The sequence below is a fragment of the Pholcus phalangioides genome, unplaced genomic scaffold, assembly GCF_987345545.1.
Source record: "Pholcus phalangioides strain wild (caught in Gottingen) unplaced genomic scaffold, Ppha-v1.0 ptg000011l_1, whole genome shotgun sequence".
NCBI lineage: Eukaryota > Metazoa > Arthropoda > Arachnida > Araneae > Pholcidae > Pholcus > Pholcus phalangioides.
In genome coordinates, this window is record NW_028301604.1 from 2005660 (window position 1) to 2024836 (window position 19177).

The 19177-nt window shown below is 36.2% G+C and overlaps 1 protein-coding gene across 1 annotated transcript in view; it reads left to right on the forward strand.

Annotated features, from left to right (window-relative positions):
* LOC149079932 (uncharacterized) overlaps positions 1-19177 on the forward strand; it is a 40326-nt gene that overhangs the window by 14422 nt on the left and 6727 nt on the right. Inside the window, exons 2-6 of the mRNA XM_089238819.1 lie at positions 3521-3555; positions 4691-4924; positions 5065-5412; positions 5525-5563; positions 15522-15585. Of these exons, the coding sequence (XP_089094945.1) occupies positions 3521-3555; positions 4691-4924; positions 5065-5412; positions 5525-5563; positions 15522-15585 (720 nt within the window). The remainder of the gene's footprint in view (positions 1-3520; positions 3556-4690; positions 4925-5064; positions 5413-5524; positions 5564-15521; positions 15586-19177) is intronic.

The following is a 19177-nucleotide window of genomic DNA, read 5'->3' on the forward strand; positions in this document are numbered from 1 at the left end:
ACAATCAGAATTCGGATTTGTCATCCGAAGACTTGACAATTTTTCTCCTACTCTCGGAAACATTTGTAAATTAAATTCAGTATAAAAACGAGTAAACGGCGCTTATATCGATTAACTCAAATTCTTTGAACAGCGGAATGATTGATTTGAATACAAGAATCAGAATTTAAAGCTCTTAAATAATTTGAATACTTTATGTTAATTTAATAACTCATTATCAGATTATTACAATTCGTACACTGTTTTTCATAAACCAATAAAAAATCAGAAAAATAGCGAATGCTCGCTCCATAATAAACAAATTTTTGTATGAAATATGAGTATGTTGTTAACCTTCGGTCGGGCGCATGTTGCGCATCTGATCGTCGAGGTGAAACACCCATATTTTTTGTGCCAAAGGGTGAGGTTTACCGAGACAACTTGAAGTTCTGTTCAAATATAAAATATGAAAAAAGTTATATATATAAACGCAGATAAAATCTTATTTGAGTAAAGAGTTTACTTTGATAAGCTTTCCCTTAAGCCAGTGATCTTCACCCTTTCAGACACGACGGGCCAAATTAAAACTTCCTACGAAGCCCGCGGGACAGCAACTCATGTAATTTAGTGACATCTTAATTGAAGGGGGTCAATGAGGGGTCCGAGTTATATACATGGACAAAAATATTTGAAGATTTTTATTTATTCTGAAATTATATTTCTTTTATAAATTATCAATTTTGATTAGTTCTGAAATCTTTTCCCCAATTCTGAAAAAGTATTTTGATTAATTACTGACTGAATTAATTAATCCTGAGGTTAATATAAATCTAAAATCACTAAAATGATTCTTTAATCATTTATTTCGGTAATTCTCTGAAAAAAGTTTCCTTATTATATATCGTGAAATCATTTCTTTTAATAATTATGAAATTATTTTTTCATTAATTGTGAAATTATTTCTATCACAAATTACGAAATTATTTCTTTGATTATAATATTCTCTATAATAATAATATCTTTATTGTGCATAGGCCGGAGCCCACAATGCAAAAAATATATATTCTCTATAAATTATTTCTAAAACTATTTCTCTTTATAAATTATTTTTCACCAATTATTTTTTTTTTTAATTGTTTCGAAAATTTAAAAATAATTTCTTTCAGTGATTCTGAATTTTCATCAATTCTAGAATTATTTCTTTCATTTATTCTAGAATTATTTCTTTCATTTATTCTAGAATTATTTCTTTCATTTATTCTAGAATTATTTCTTTCATTTATTCTAGAATTATTTCTTTCATTTATTCTAGAATTATTTCTTTCATTTATTCTAGAATTATTTCTTTCATTTATTCTAGAATTATTTCTTTCATTTATTCTAGAATTATTTCTTTCATTTATTGATTTTCAATGGTTTCAACCATTTTCTGAAAATGATTGGCAGGCCATGACAAAAGCTCCGAGGGCCAAATGTGGCCCGCGGCGATGCGTTGGGAATCCCTGCCTTAAGCCTAAGCAAAAATTTAATTTTCAATCTCACAGATGAGCTGCGCTCGAACATGTTAGGTTAATATTGCACCCTACCGAAGGTTGAGAAAATATTGTAACTAAACTGAGGGAAGAAGGCAATCGCCCCCCCCCTCTTTAAAAATACAATAGAAATAGACAAACAAGGTGAAATATATGTATATAACAGTCAAACCTCGTTAATAAGTCACTCTTGAAAGACCAAAAATATGACCTCGTAAACGGAGTGACGCGTTAAGCGGAGTCCATGGCCGCACTGATTCCTGTCTTCCTATTGATGCATCCATGCAGAAAAAAACCGAATTTTAGTTATCCAAACGAGTTCGATCATGAAAATTGATTACACGAGTTTTTCTGAATCAATTAATGTTTATTTGCTACATAATTACGCATTTGAAAAACACAAAATATTACTTTTCTCGATTTTTAAAAATTCACTAATATTCCCGCCTGTTTACGGAAACTAAAGTGCTGTCGTCTTGTATTGGAGTTTAATTCTTTTGCACATAATAAATGAAAATAAAATATTATTTATGAGTTCGAAAAATAATTGTTCTTTTTTCACTGAAAAAACTGAGGAGTTTTGTTGTGTGGAATCGGTAGTTAAAGAGATTCTTTTCTCCAAAGAACATAGAAATTGGAAGTCCCTGTCTGTTGTGCTTTGCAGTCCCGATACAAATTTTCTTAGTAGGTCGATTTTCCACATTCCTCCAGTATAACGCTGCTTTGTCTTATAAGGTGAACGAAATGAACTTTTTTTAAGTTTGAGAACATTCTGGCAGTAAGATGAACACAGGGTTACAGATGCTCGACAACCGTCCAGCTAAGATTTGTTTAAAACGTCAAAACCCGATAAAAATATTGAGCAGCTAAACTAAACGTTTTTATTCTCCCACCTAAATAAAAATAAATAAACGGCAAATATATCTGCCATGGGCGCACACAGATCTTAGCTAAAGCTGACCAAAAGCCACACCTCGCAAAGAAAAAAAAATTCCAGCTCAACCATTCCCAAATAAGAAATAGCGCAATGTTGAAAGATCTGTCAACAAACCGGCAGTGAAAGGGAGGGGGGGAGGAAATGGAGGCTTCAGTGGCTTCTGTATCTGCTTGTTCAGTATCTGCTTGAAATGATAGGTAAATCTTTGACGTGATAAGATTGAACGTTGAACTCAACTTGTACAATCACTTTGTACGAAGAGTTTCCGATCGGAAATTCGAATGGCAATTTTCCAAAGAGTGCTTTCACAAAAAGTGACTTCTTAAGCGGAGTAGGGTGACGCATTATCAGGAGTTTACTAACATTATAACCCCATAAAGGATAATTGGGATATCCAAAAAAGTGACCCGGTAAGTGGAGTGACGCATTACCTGGGTGACGCACTAACGAGGTTTGACTGTATATACATACGTATAGTCAGTACATGTTCTTTGCCTTACCCCCCCCCCGGACTAGAAAAAGTTGAAATGACTACCTTGAACAAAACTACAATATGTAAAACAGCAATATTGCATTGAAATGCGTCATGCGTAAGTAGCATAAAAATTTATGTTTGGGAGTAAATCTGTACTTTTGCTGTGATTGTGAGAAGGTAAATCTGAGGTATATATATAGCAAATTTTTTAGAATGACTTGTTAAAGAACTTCTATATACGAATATACTCTATATCATATTCACGAGGAAATGTTTAACACATGTGGTTACTAAACATACGTTTTTAGTGATGCAAACTTGAAGCATCAATTAAATGTTTATAAAGTCAGGATTACACTATAAAAGTTTTTCAAAAATTCTTTTATAAAACTTGAAAAATTCGACCAATAAGCATATCGGTTATATTCAAGTGAATGGAACCAAAAGGCTTATTGGTGGGGTTTTTTTTTCACGTTTTGTGAAAAAACCGGCCTAAGGCCTTTGTGTACCATATCGATTATGTAGAATTCCGTTTCCTGATTATTCTTGAACTTTATTTTCCAAGAAAGTAATTAATTTCTCCTTCAATATTTGTAGCCGATGGAGATAAAGGCCAACCAGAAATGGTCCAGGTAAGTAAATAATTTTTTTTTTCAGATTAAACTTCACGTCCACCAAAACCTATACACCAAATTGTAAGCTGGAATTTTTACATCTAGCATATCTGAAAAATTATTTTCAACCAACCTTAATAATCATTCTTGAGGGCCATAGTTTCTTGCTAAATTTTGATTAATTTGCTTTCTGGAAGTGTAAAGTATTTCTGATAAAAGAAAACCCATCGTGTTGGATCAGTAAAAAGGAATCTATTTGCCAACAACTCTAGGAAATATCGAGTATGTTTACACGAGTACATCAAAGATATTATTAGCACAAAAGGAAATAGCAGTTTTTGGAACGGCGTCTACCAGAACTGTGTTAATGCACCAAGTTTTTTTTTTTCTGTTTTCTTTAAAAATACAAAATAAATAAGAAAACGTCTATTCACTTGAGTCTTGAAATGATATTTTTCGCTATTCCATATCGGAAAAATGAGAACGAACCTCAAACTTTTTTTGAAGATATATTTCTTTTCCACGAAATTCTGTGAAGAAATGCATTAACAGATTCCCGTATTTTTTCATCAGTTTCTACAGCAGATGGTTTTTTTACATTATGAAAAGGCACGTGGCAAACGGAGGAAACATTCGACTAAGCTTCGATTTCATATTAGTTTTTCGCCTATCGAAAAAAAAATTTCAGCACACAGAAATCCGACTGAAAACGAACAAAAATTCCGCACACAAGTTCGAATTCATGATAAATACATATTTACGACCCTTAAAAGCAAATTAAATTCGTATTTTGAAATAGAATGATTAGAAACGTTCTACTTAAAGAAAAATCCATTGTTTCTTTGCTTAGGTTGTTTTAGAAAAAAAATACAGTGAAACTCCTCTTAACGGTCACCCGTCTTTTACAGTCAAATTAATTACAGCAAATAATTAAGTTTTATTTTGAAGGCTTCAAAAAAAAATTTTTTTTTTACCCGCCAGTGTCTACAACAGAGTCAAAAATTTATAATAATTGTCACAAATTTATCGTTTTAATGCCTCTTTAATCAAGTTCCGTTTTAATTTACAGAAATTTTTAGAAATTAGCCCAGTGTAAGAATTGTATGTGAGCATATAAAATCTTTTTCTTTTAATGTTCACTATTCGTTTTCAGCCATTGGATAACCATCCAATGGAATGGACAGTTGATGCAGCTGAATCAGCTGCAGCAGTTGCTGCAGATAGTTATCGGTACCTATTGATGCAACGGACTGATGATCTACTTACCGAAGCTCTGGATATGTTGGCCCGAGTTAAAGATGGTCGCAGTCGACGATGGTTAGAGGCTTTCATTTATAAAATGGGTGAGCTTGCAGTAGAACTAGGAGGAAAACACCATCAAAGAAAGGTAAACGCATCGTCAATTCGGACAGTTCTTTTTCTGTCAGAACCGCGCGTCAGAAATGTAAATAAAGAAATATTTGAAGTATTAAAAAAATTCTTTTCGCTCATTTTTCACTTCGTGCATTTTTTAACCAACTTCTTCAGGCAACAAGTTCTACTACTCCATCAGAAGTTCTACCAACGCCTCAGCCAGTGCGGGTAAAAGTGACACCCATGAAACCCATTAGAAAGGTTTTAGAAAGTCAGGTTACTTCAACTCAACTGAATAATGTTCTGCCGTCGAATGAAGCGATACTTGACCGTCAAGTCGTTACCAGACCGGGCTTCGCAGATAATGCTTTAGAAGAAGATGAGCTAGTTCGACAGCTTCATGATCAGGAACGCATCAGAAGAGACGACGCGGAGAAGAATATGAAAGCCTCTGACTCTTCTGCAGAAGCATCTCAGTTACCTATGTCCATCCAAAGCGACATCAACAACCTAGTTGCCAAAGTATTTGTTTGTTCCTAGTCTGTTGCAAATTAAAAAAATAACATTAGCAATAACTCTGTTCTAATCATATTTGTATTGATGTCATATTCATACTCAAAAATTAATTTTTTAGGATGATGAAAAACAATTGTTGATGGATTTGGCTAAAGAGGTAAGTGAATTAGTCCTCACAGATATTTTTCGACAACACTTGGTGACATTCTTGTTGGTTTTTGAGAACTTGTTTCCGAATACATAGGTTAGATTTCTAACCTGCAACTGAATTTCATATCTGAAAAACTTGCTCGAGTACTAAAATTTTCAACAATGAGTGCAGCTTTAATAGCAAGAATAAAGAGAGAATAACCCTCTCTCTCTCTCTCTCTTTCTCACACACACAGCCCTAACATATTTTTGACGTGAATACGTCTTTCAAATCATCTGACGATACTGGGTGTATTCGTAAAAAAGTTGCATAACGAAATAATTTAAACGCTCATATCTCAAGAACTTTTAAGAATGTTTTCTATGTTTGAGGATAGATTGGCTTGAGACAAATCGGATGGTACCATTCCGGTTTTAATACCTCTCATGGTCTGGGCACCAGGCTCATGGCCCGCTTTCGTAACAAAATTGTTTCACGCTATATCTCGAGAGGTTCACAACGCAAATAGAATCCGATGGTGTCGTCTGATAGGCACTTTTAAGACAAGTCAGTGGTGTCGTCGGATAGACATTTCTAGGTCTTCTAGTCTGGGTACACCAGACTTGCTGCCCATATTCGTAACGAAATCGTTTTACGCTATATCTCAGGAGGTTCGCAACGCAAATAAAAGACAATGGTATCATCTGTTGATATTCCATAGACGAATCCGATGATACCCTACGAAATTTAATACGTCTTCCGGTCTGGATACTAGCTACGCGGCCTGAATTCGTAACGAAATTGCTTTACGCTATATCTCAAGAAGTTCGCAACATAAATAGACAACATTATCGTTTGTTAGCTATTCCAAGGACAAATCCGGTGATACCAATTTCATTATGTCAGTATCAATCACGCAAAGGTAGGCCCAAAGAACATTCACGTCAAAACTTGCGGAAGTGTCTATGGCACAGCCTACTCCAATTTTATCGCTTGTGAATATGTTAGTGCCCGAGTGTAAATTTGCAAAGGAAAAATAAAAATGCATAGGGTGGACGAAAAGTCCATCACACATTTCAAAAAATAATTTTAAAAAATCAACTAATTGACTTTAAAAAGTGTGGTTTACATTAAAGTATTTATCATGGCATTGAGTTTTGTTTTTTTCAAAAAAATTCAAAATTTCACTCACAGATGGAGGCTGTATTACGAAAAACATATCAATATAACACATAAAATGTAACACAACGGGTCATAGCTAATGTTTATTACGATTTGCTTTACATAAAACTACCACATTTCAATATGAAAGCACTTTGAAGCTCAAGCTACCGGCATATTTTCAGATTGCATTCTATTGCGCTTAGCAATTAGCTGCAAACAAGCATGCTAAATATAGAGAGAAACGATGTCACTCTCCGCTTTTCATACGAAGTACGAAAGTCTTCGTATGTTATCCAGGCTTTCGTACTTAAGCATGCTAAAATTCATAACGGCTTATTCAGAACTTCTATTCTACAAACTACCTATTCAGAACAGCTCATTTCTGGATCTCGAAAAAAAGGTTTGCAGATGTCGTTGGTATCTGTTGCATCCCCTACACTATTTATATCACTTTTTACTTGTTATGTAGAATTTTTTATGATACAGTGCCAACTGTGAGTGAAATTTTAAACTATTTTTTGGCATTTAAGGAAAAAAACCACGCCATGAGAAGTATTGCCGTGTAAACCACGCTGTTTCAAATCGATTTGTGGTCCCCCCCCCCCCCCCAGCGTCGTCAAAGGTGGAGTCTTCTGATCTTATGTATATATATGAATTGACATCATCATTGCCGTGCCCCCCCCCCGACTTTCAAGTCGATCTCCGCCTATGTTTTTAATATACTTAGAAACTTTTCACCCCCCACCCTGTATTTTCACTCTCAACCTCATTGTTGTTTTCTCACCAATAATTAAAAAAATTTGTCTGCTTCAATACACCATGTTTATAAAATCGGTGTAGGAATATATATTTTTGATTTTGACAATTTTCTATAGGTTAGTTTAGAACCGATCACGCCCGGGCTCTGTCGCTTTTGCGATATAAGCTCATTGATCGTGAGATCGTGGACGTGCCGGAGAAAACTCAACCGGCAAGCCGGCCGAGAAAGCACACCCGGTTCGGGCCAACCCCCCCAAGCAGCACAACCACACCCAAACCCCCCAATCCCCAGGCACATCACCGCTCGACAAATTCAGGAGCGTCGCGAGTGCGATTCCCCCCTCCGTCCCGACACCCGCGACAAGGCCACCGACAAGCCCACAGCGCCCCAACACGTCCCGCGAAGGGAGACCCCCCGACCATCCCCGCCCCCAAGAACTTCTATTGTGGATATGAGAGAACAATTTGTTACAAGACGGACAATTTTCTATATAGTGGGATAATCTGTATTCTCTTCCCTATATTTAACCTTCATTCCTTAATTGCACTCGCTACAATAATAGTGATATCATCTACTCGACGATAGTAGTAGAAAGGTTAAATAAGTAGCTCAAATTCTACGAACCTTGCAGTACCATCATACCTTGCAGTACATGGCCTGGGAACTTCAAGTGTAGAGGGACCTCAAGAAAATGAAATCTAGTTAAAATTTTCAAGAATAAACATGTAAATCGGTATGCAGTCAATTTCTAACCAGGTATTAGGCATCGGAAATATTTGCACGGGGAGCTCATGATGCTCTTAAAAGACAACCCTGGAACGTTGTCGTCATTATAATTACATTCGAGTTGAGAAAACAGCTTTACTTGAATTTTACCCTTGTCAAGTCAACCCCTCAATATTTCCATTATTAAACGAAAGTAGTTGTGGAGTTGGAGTGTAGTTAAAATATATATTTAACACCCTTTAACATAACATAATTTGTCCCCGGTCAATTATATAACTATAGAACATTCATCTTAAACCCGTTGCTTGCGAGCACCATGGTGCTCCCTAAAGCACCAAGAGTGCTCGATGCTCGTGTCCGATTTTGTGTTCGCGAACACTTGATCAACATTCCAATTAAATACCTTGTACAAATTGCATTCAAGGAATGAAATCATCCTGATTTCGTGCATTTGTATGTCAAACATACTGTAAGGGTGCTCTTCTGATGATGGAAGCAGGCAGTGCTCACGACTAGAAAAAGATTTAGGATCTCTGCTATAGAAATTAGTTTACAAATAAATTACATATTTTACAATATTTGCAAAAAAATACAGAGAAAGAAAATATTATATTCTAATGGACACGGTTTTAATTCATAATGTGAAGAAAGCTGGGGCAGGGAATAGAGTAGTAGCTAAAAGCTAATAAAAAATACCCTCGACCCTATGACGATACCTCTGTCAGTGACACGCATCAGTGCCGTCTTAAAGCATGGGCCCATCCGGGGGCCTCAAAAGTAGAGGGGCCTCACAAAAACAAGAAGTGGTTAAATTTTCTAGAATTTATACCTGGTAGGGCCTCAAAAAAAACCACTTAGCCCGGGGCCCATGATGCTCTTGAGACGGCTCTGACGCACATATATCTTCTCATTTCTTTTGGCCTGAAAGAAAGATGAAAAGAACGGAGTATATCGGCCCAACACGTGTAAATATATTTATTAATTTAATTAAAAAGTGAATCATGACAACCAAAAGCTAATAAAATAAAATTTTATGCTAACGATTCTTTTTTAACGTTAATTCAGAGGAATAAGAAACAAATTTTAGGAATAAGAAAGAACAGATATACAGTATTTTCTAAGAAGGTCTAAATTTCTTAGTACGGATATATACTGAAGAGCCAAAAAAACTGGTTCCCTCTGCCTAATATCGTGTAGGGCCCCCGCGAGCCCGCAGAAGTGCCGCAACACGACGTGGCATAGACTCGACTAATGTCTGAAGTAGTGCTGGAGGTAATTGACACCATGAATCCTGCAGGGCTGTCCATAAATCCGTAGGAGTAAGAGAGGATGGAGATCTCTTCTGAACAGCACGTTTCAAGGCATCCCAGATATGTTCAATAATGTTCATGTCTGGGGATTTTGGTGGCCAGCGGAAGTGTCTAAAGTCAGAAGAGTGTTCCTGGAGCCACTTTGTAGCAATTCTGGACGTGTGGGGTGTCGCATTGTCCTGCTGAAATTGTCCAAATCCGTCGGAATGCACAATGGACATGAATGGGTGCAGGTGATCAGACAGGATGCTTACGTACCTGTCACCTGTCAAAGTCGTATCTAGACGTATCAGGGGTCCCATATCACGCCAACTGCACACGCCCTATACCATCACAGAGCCTCCACCAGCTTGAACAGTCCTCTGTTGACATGAAGGGTCCATGGATTCATGAGGTTGTCTCCATACCCGTACACGTCCATCAGCTCGAAGCAATTGGAACCGAGACTCGTCAGAAAAGGCAACGTATTTCCAGTCCTCAACAGTTCAATGTCGGTGTTGTCGGGCCCAGGTGAGGCGTAAAGCTTTGTGTCGTGCAGTCATCAAGGGTACGCTAGTGGGCCTTCGGCTCCGAAAGCCCATATCGATGATGTTTCGTTGAATGGTTCGCACGCTGACACTTGTTGATGGCCCAGCATTGAAATCTGCAGCAATTTGCGGAAGGGTTGCACGTTTGTCACGTTTAATGATTCTCGTCAGTCGTCGTTGGTCCCGTTCTTGCATGATCTTTTTCCGGCCGCAGCGATGTCGTAGATTTAATTTTTTACCGGATTCCCGATATTCATGGTACGCTCGTGAAATGGTCGTACGTGAAAATCCAAATTTCATCGCTACCTCGGAGATACTATGTCCCATCTCTCGTGCGCCGACTATAACACCACGTTCAAACTCACTTAAATCTCGATAACCTGCCATTATAGCAGTAGTAACCGATCTAACAACTATGCCAGACACTTGTTGTGTTATATAGGCGTTGCCGACCGCAGCGCCGTACTCTGATTGGTTCTATATCTCTTCATTTGCATACGCATGCCTGTACCAGTTTTTTTGGCTCTTCAGTTTATAATGCTGAGTATTATCCGCTGGTTTTTTTTTCCAGAGACGGAACAGAAATAAATATTTTAAAAATTAATTTGTAAAAAATTATTTTTGAAGACTGTGACAGGGAAAACTAAACATTTTTTTCTACAAAAACGTGACAAATGACCCTACCATTCCTTGAGATGTGGCGTATGAAATTCCTACATGCGGATTATACGCCACTGCAAGACTATCCGATGATATTTTTTTTCCTCAACGTATCGAATTTTGCATCTGCGAATTAAACGCAGGAAGTAGTGTACAGAGATAAACTGACCACCGAATCTGGTTAAGTAAAATCTAACACACAAATACAATGCTACACCGGCATAATGCCGAATGAGGTGGCTGATAAAAAGATGCCCATTACAAATATGGATGTCATATATTTCTAAAATGCAGCAACCAATTAAAAATATAATCATAAGAACTAAAGACTATATACAGGGTGATTCAGATTTGTGCGGTGAACATCCTTTCCTGTGAAAAGGGTTTTGTCATGGGGGAATTTTTAGGACAGTGAAAACATGAAACTGAAAATAGAATCCTACTGCAGTAAAAGGTGGATGTGAGCATGAATTAGACAAGTTCACCAACTGATGAATGTACCTAGACAAGATATGTATAGAGCTGCTGAAAAAAAGGCAAAAGGGGCAACGAACATCTAAAGAGGGAAAAATGTGAAAATAAGTTTTAAATGATGCATTACTAGTTGAGAATAAATATTGGTTGACATTTTTTCTTAATTAGATGTAAAATTGTAACAAGTGTTGAAAAAAATTGATTCTGTAAGTAATAGAGAGAGAGAGAGAGAGCAAATTACAATATATCATTGTTAAATTTGATTGTCAGTATATCATGGCAATAAAAATCCCTTAGTTACCAGTTTTTTAATATTTATTTAAATAATAAATTGCATAATTAAAATTCAATATCAATCATTTGAAATAACCAGGGCATTAGTGTGCCTACTTGGGGCCCAAGGGCAGACTTTTCCTTGAGACCCCACTTGAAAGGGTTATTTTTATGTAAACAAGTGTAAACTTTTGCGAGGGGCTCCATTCAGCTCGGGGCGGTACCCCGGTTGCCTCAGCCTAGTTATGGCCCTGGAAATAACTAGTATTTTCATTTTCAGTTGAAAACACTAATTTTATTTGTAACTAGTTTATTTGTGACCAGCAGACTTTTCCTTGAGGCCCCACTTGAAAGGGTTATTTTTATGTAAACAAGTGTAAACTTTTGCGAGGGGCTCCATTCAGCTCGGGGCGGTACCCCGGTTGCCTCAGCCTAGTTATGGCCCTGGAAATAACTAGTATTTTCATTTTCAATTGAAAACACTAATTTTATTTGTAACTAGTTGTTACTCACGGCTATATATTAAATCCGTATAGCATTTGAACCTATCATGATCCTCTTGGGGGTTGAATTTTCAGAAATCCCATCTTAGAGTGGAAATCTACATTATGAAATATACTAATGATCAAATTTCATATTTATAGCTTCAGTGGTATCAGCTTGGCGTCACGATTGTGAACCACCTTATGACTCCCTTAGAGGTCGAAATTTTAAAAGTGTCTCCTTAGTGAGTCTTCAGATCCTAAAATAAAACTGACTAAATTCCATATTTATAGCTTCAGCAATTTTGGCTCAGTGATGATTGCTCCATATAACCTTTGAATCCCCTTAGGCAGGGCCGCAACTAGGGGTGCTAGACCCGAGGGGACGCAAATTTTATTCTGAAACCTCTCCTGCAACATTACAAGGGGTCGTCAAAATGCGCGCTTGTCCCGGGTGACCAAGCATCTAGTTGTGACCCTGCCCTTAGGGGTTGAATTTTGAAAATCCCTTTTCAGCGAGTCTCTTCATTACAAAATAAAAATACTGATCAAATTTTGTGTTTTTTACTTCAACGGTTTCGGCTCGGCATGATGCCTCTATATAACCTTTAAACCCCCTTGTCACACCCTTTTAGATGTGTAATTTCAAAAAAAAAAATGTTCTTTAGTGAGTTTTTGTATCATAAAATGGAACTACTGACCAAATTTCATATTTATCTTCCAGGCCCGTAGGGGGAACCAAAATGATAGAATAATAGATTTGACCATCTTTTTCCCTTTTTTCGGTCGTTTTCTCACATTTTGGGTGGACATACCCCCAAGTTCCCCCAGCTATGGCCTTGGTAGCTTCAGTTGTTTTGGCTCGGCGTGATTTATCTATGTAACCTTTGAACCCCCCTTATGGGTCGAATTTTGAAAAACCCCTTCCTAGCGAGTTTTCATGTCATGAAATAAAACTACTGATCAAATTTCATATTCTTAGCTTCAGTGGTTGCGGCTCGGCGATGATGAATAAGTTAGGCAGTGAATCAGCCAATGCATCAGTTAGTCAGGACATGCTACTTTATATATTTATAATTGTGATAAATTTTAAGAATATTTATATCCGGCTGCCAAATATTTGGTATTCGGTCAAATCATTATTCATTTGGGCTCTTCACAGAGAAAAAAAACACAGCATTCATTTTCTAAACATTTATTACATGTCCAAAAAATACAAGACAATCGCAGACACAGAAAAACATGGCCTTTAATGCCAACTCACTGTTGCCAAAACTAATTGCTTCATCTTCATAATCCTATTTATTTTCTGCGCCCACAGTGCCATCTACCAATTTAAAAAGAAAGTTATAACTAAGAATCCCACATTCATTCATCTCTAATGAGAATGGCATGTTGAGCAAGCACTATGCTGGTTTCCAACTCAAACTCGAGTGCACTCAATTCAAATACTGTACTGATAAATGTGATACAAACCCCAGAGCCAGAAGTCCCGGGGGTTCAGATCTAAAATCGAGGAAGACATGAAAATCAGGAAATTCCTAAGAGACGACACATTTGTCTGTGAAGTGTGTGCCAATAATTCTCTAAGCATGTGCAGTGATCCCATAAGATCTATTGCTTTATATTACATTGAGACGATAGCATTAAAACAGTCGTGTTCTCATAATGCTGGCACAATTTTCTGTTCAAAGAGTTGACTATAACATCTGCTCATAAATGTGAACCCTGCAAAACATGCAGGTGTTACCTCCTTGGAAAAAAAGGGGGCCTGGATAAAGTCAGCTTATACCGTTTCATATGCCCAAATGCAGCAATAACTTTACTGCGCAATGTTTCTCTCTGTGATGATTTCAACTACTGTTTCCTTTGTGTATCTCTTTCCCATGTTTTTTATAGCATGTATGATAACGGGGAAAACCCTAAATGAAGGGGCTCCAAGTCCTCAGCTCACTCCTAACCACATTCATAGACTCATAGATTAAAAAACTAGTTTTTACGCGCCAGTACAATACCGATTCTGGCAAAGTTTGACGAAGAAACTGGCAAAACTACAGCATGTGAACTTTTTTCAATTGTTACGATATTCAAACCCCATCGAATTATATTGAATTAAAAATATGTACCTTATACCTTCAGAAACAATCACAGATTGCTCCATATTCAGCGTAAGTGATGATTTTCACAAATCGAATATTCAGTTTGTAGATGAAAATGATTTAAGTATTTTGTGAGTGAAGTTTTTTGATGCAAATGGGTTGAGTATTTTGTGGAGTAAGAGCCTGGTAAGGCCTTTCGACAGCAAGTGGTAAATATATAAGTAAAAAAGTATTGCGTACACGTTGGAGATAATTGCTCCAAATATCATATATATTTTATTATCATTTTCCTGCCTATAATCCATGGTGGTGCATAATCCGCATGTGAAATTTGAAGAAAAAAACCACGTATAATCCGCAGGATTTAAAAAATAATAAAAACTTGCCTTGTGTTTCAATAATCAATCCATTGATATACTAATTAATGAAATTTATTTACAAAACAATAACATTATTCACAAACAAAACATAATTTACAGTTGAATCATAAACCTTCAAATTCAGACTCATCAGAATACCCATCAGGCTGATAACATAATTTTCTGCAGATTGTCCGCAGAAGTAAACAATCTGCTTTTTTTCAAATTTTTAACCACTTTTTTCAACAGATAATCAACAGATTATACATAGGAAAATATGGTACCTTCTCTCATCGTATTCCACCCAAACACTTCGTCACTATTGAATTTCTATGTGTATGTTGCGACTCTCCATTAATAAGAAATGGTTCACACAAGCCTGTACTGGGTCTCTCACATCCTTGTGCAGTGAAATATTGTATACTGCCAGAACCCAACTTTAACTGTATAGAGTCAAAAAATATGGTTTTTTTTAAATTATCATCCAAAAACTTGTCGCCCATGACTAAATATGGTTATGGTTGAGATAGTTATAAAAACCATCAACCCGGTGGTAGGGGTTTCACCAGTGAAGTATTATTTATAAGGCATTCCTCTCTATTATGATGCAGCACATTAGGGGGTCTCAAGATAACCAGGGTTCCCACGAGTTATTTCGATTATGAAATAAAGCAATTAGTCTCAATGTTGTCCCGAACGTTAAAGTTTGGGGGATTCCATGGCCCCACATCTGGCAGAAGGGCACCCAGGCTAGCATCTTTGGCGGGCCCGTCTATAGTAAATTTATAGAGTAATAAAAACAAAAGAGCTCGAGCTCTATCAGTCCCACCCATATGAAAATCATGGGGGAATTCCTAATTCATACTCTAATGTAGGACAATTTAGACAATTTTATTCAAAGCCAACCTTATACTAGCCACGGGGCCAATGAGAAAAAATAATCATGTTTCCTTCAGATGAATAACTTTTGCGAATGCATTGTTATTTTTAGAATATTCTGAAATATTTTCACAGTTGAAACGCAACCAATTGTTTTATTGTTATAGTATTTTCTTTCTTTTAATATTTTAGACTCCAAGAACCCAACCTGAAATACGTAGACCAAATAAATTTATTTCATCAAATGTTAATTTTTTCCTTTTGTTTTATAGCTGAATGAGTTATCTGACTTAGATGTAGAAGAACAAAGTCTGAAAGACAACCATAACGCTGCAGGTAAGCAACAGAAACACTCAAGTTGATATCACAACCAAAAAAAGCTGACGTATTTGGGTTGTGTTTATTTAACCCATCCCGCAGCTTACATAAGCATCCTTCAATATGCACAGTAGACATTTTGAGAACTTTTTGTGTAAGCAATGACACATGCATGCATGTACTCATTTTTCACGGACTTTTTATTATTTTTCTTCTTTGTTTATCATTATTATTTTTCATCGTTTTCCATTATTTTTATACAAACACAAATACAATGCCACAACAGGCAAATTGCCCAACGAGGTGGCTGATTTAAGAACATCATGGATCCCCGAGCCATTTTTTGGAGGCCCTACCTACTACTGCTACACCACACATGCACCCCGCCCACACCTCCCCCCCCCCCCGCCGCGGAACCCCCAACAAATCGGTACATGCGGAATGTACGTGTAGTGAAACCTGACGTGAAGTTTTTTTTGTTTCTCTGTAATGCTTGTTATGTGTAGTGCTGCCATCTGCCAGCAGTTTTTCAAACTATGAGTGAAGTGTTATGATTGAATGATTTATCGTTGTAGGACTGTTGCTCTCTGTGGCGAGACTTTTTAACGGGGAGATCGGCTCGCATTTGCGCCTTGAAGTTGGGAACCACAGAAAACCAACTTCAGCCAACCACCACTGTGGGGTTCGAACCTGGATCCTCGCATCGCGAGTCCGTCACTATAACCACTCGACCACCACAGTGGCGAGTGCTTTTGAGTGCAATATTTTTTTTAAATGTTTTCCATAAAGTTCTTAAGAGAATTTTTTTAACTTTTATAAATGTTCTCATTTTCATTTTTAAAAATTGAAAGTTTTTTTCATTTAACTAATACACTTCATAAAACTTTGTGATATCATGGTAGAGCACGGCAAAATACCATATTAATGTAAAAATTCAGAATCAGAAAATATTGGGAACCTATAACTGAAATGAAACCAAAACATGTAAGTGTTAACATTGAAACAAAGTAGTCGATACCATACAGAGTGTCCGGTAAAGACAGCTTAAGCTCTGCAGAGTACAGGGTGATCCAAAAGTCAGTTAAAATTTTAAACTTCAACAATTCATGGAATAATGTACATAAAGGGATAAAAATTGTTACAAATGCTAGAAACAACATGGAGTTTCATTGAAACGTCATAAAATAATTACAAACATGGCCAACAAATGGCTCATCTTATAACACAAATGTGAGAATTAGCATCACAATGTTAGCAAAGATTAATTTTTGCCCCCACATCCTGCAGCAAGGCCCCTAGGCAGAGTTCTTAATGGATCCCTCTATAGTGAATTTATAGTGTTAAAAAAACAGAACTGATAATAATTGTCTTGGGCCTCCCAGGCTGGAGTCCTGTCAACCTTACCCTTATGGGGTTCATGAGATTAATTGATATATTAATCAGACATATTAAAAATCTGTTCAACGCCATCTGTTTTGATCATTTTTGTAATTATTTTTAAGGTTTCAATAAAAACCTCCATACTGTTTCCAGCATGTGTGTCAATTTTTATCCCTCTATTACATATTGTTCCTTGAATAATTGAATTTTCGAATGTTAACTGACTTTTGGATCACCCTGTAGTGAGTGTTCATAGAACCGTATCTCTACGACCACATAATTTCAAAATAAAAAGTGAAACACATTCACAATGAAGCCTTTTTAGTGACCACCATGGTCACCACAAGTGACTTTCAGATTTCATTTTATGGGACTATCTGGAGCAATTGTGTATCAAATCCCTTTCACTGCAGAAATAGACTTAGTTGCTTGTCAAGTTCTGTTCACTTTTACTATCATACTTTTGAGCCATGTTCACTCAACCCTTCCATAGCATACATGAATATCATTTTATATGCACAGAAAACATTATGACACACACTTTTTTATGTAAAAAATGACACATGCATGCACCAAAATTTCTCATGTCTTCAATAAAGCTTTTTTTTTCGCCCACCAGATGTGATGTATTAATTTTTTTCAATGTTTTCCACAAAAGCTATGGATCATAGACGTCTATGTTTCTTTGGACACTTTTTACAGAGCTTATGAAATCCTTACCACTCTCTCTAGGGGAAAGTATGGTAAAACCAGGATAGGGGGCACTATATCTGAATCAAAATCAAATGGTGCATTTGGAAAATGCATAAACTAGTGATTGTGCTGGTTGTAATTACAGTGATTTCGGCTGAGATTAACAAGAGGTTACCGAATTTTGTAGAAACTACTTTAGGCTTTAAACAGAAATATTTCAGTTTCATATTCTCTGCTCCACTGTTATAGAATTTATACAGAATATGATATATTATAAAAAAAAAAACCTTCTCGAAGAATAAGTAAATTGTATGTGTTAGTATTCAGTAGCTTATGCAGGATTTTCTCAAGTGACTGGGGAAAGAAACTCCATCAGTTTTATTTATTCCCAAGGGGTTCCACATTTTCTACTGAAAAAAAAAACTACTAAAATCTTGGCTCAAGTGGGGATATATGCACTTTTTTTGCAAAGGGGTTTGAACCCCTGCTTATGCCCCACACACACACACAGTTGCTTGTATCATTTTGTTTCTTTTTAAGTAGTATTTTGAATGCATTAGAAGAAAATCGAATGCACCATTGAACAGACTGGGACACTTTTATTAAGAGTGAAGCAAAATCGGGTATCAGTTACTGTATAACATGAAGTACACAAAAAACCACATTATAATAGAAACGCCCATGTTGCTAAAAGGTTCCTTTGATTTTATACCAATTCGTCAAAATATTATTTAAAATAATTTATTTTATTATTTAAAAATAGCAAATACAGTGCATGCTACTTAATAACTCAGGGTTCCATAACCAATTCACACACACAACTATATCCAAAACAAATCTAGAAAACCTATGACCATTTATCCTGTTCCAAGTGAGAAATAGGACAGTTTCTTATTTATTAAGTTAGTATACAAACCTGCGAAAGGCCAAATGAAAGGCCTCTAGGTGCACGATACAAACAATCAATTAAATTGGAAGGAAAAAGCAGAAGATATCAGTAAAAACAATAAATTAATCAGACATACGAACATGTGTAGAAGGGAAAATGCATAAAAGGTGACACTAATAAATATGCTAACAAAAATCCCTGAATACATAAACAAAAACAATAAAATACACATGTATACACAAATAAAATGCAATATATGATAAAATAAAAAAAACTATAAAAAAAAACATTGCATGTCATTTCAAATAAAAATAATCAATAGATCTGGTGAGGAAAAGCAGCAATATCAGTAAATAAAAAGATTACACTCAAGAAATGCAAACAAAGGGGAAAATACATAAAAAGATGACGCCTATTAATAGGTTAAAAAATAAAAAACTGAACACTACATACAGTAAAATAAGCGGCATTGGAATTTAAAAATAAAATTCACTGGCCCAAAGACATCATGACTGGTCTACTAAAAGAAAGTCGTTCAGAATAATTGTAATTTATTTTCGTAAATATGTTATTATTTAGAATAGTGATATACCACTAAAAGGGTGCAAAAACAAGACAAAACAATTAGATCTGCAATCAAACCTTATT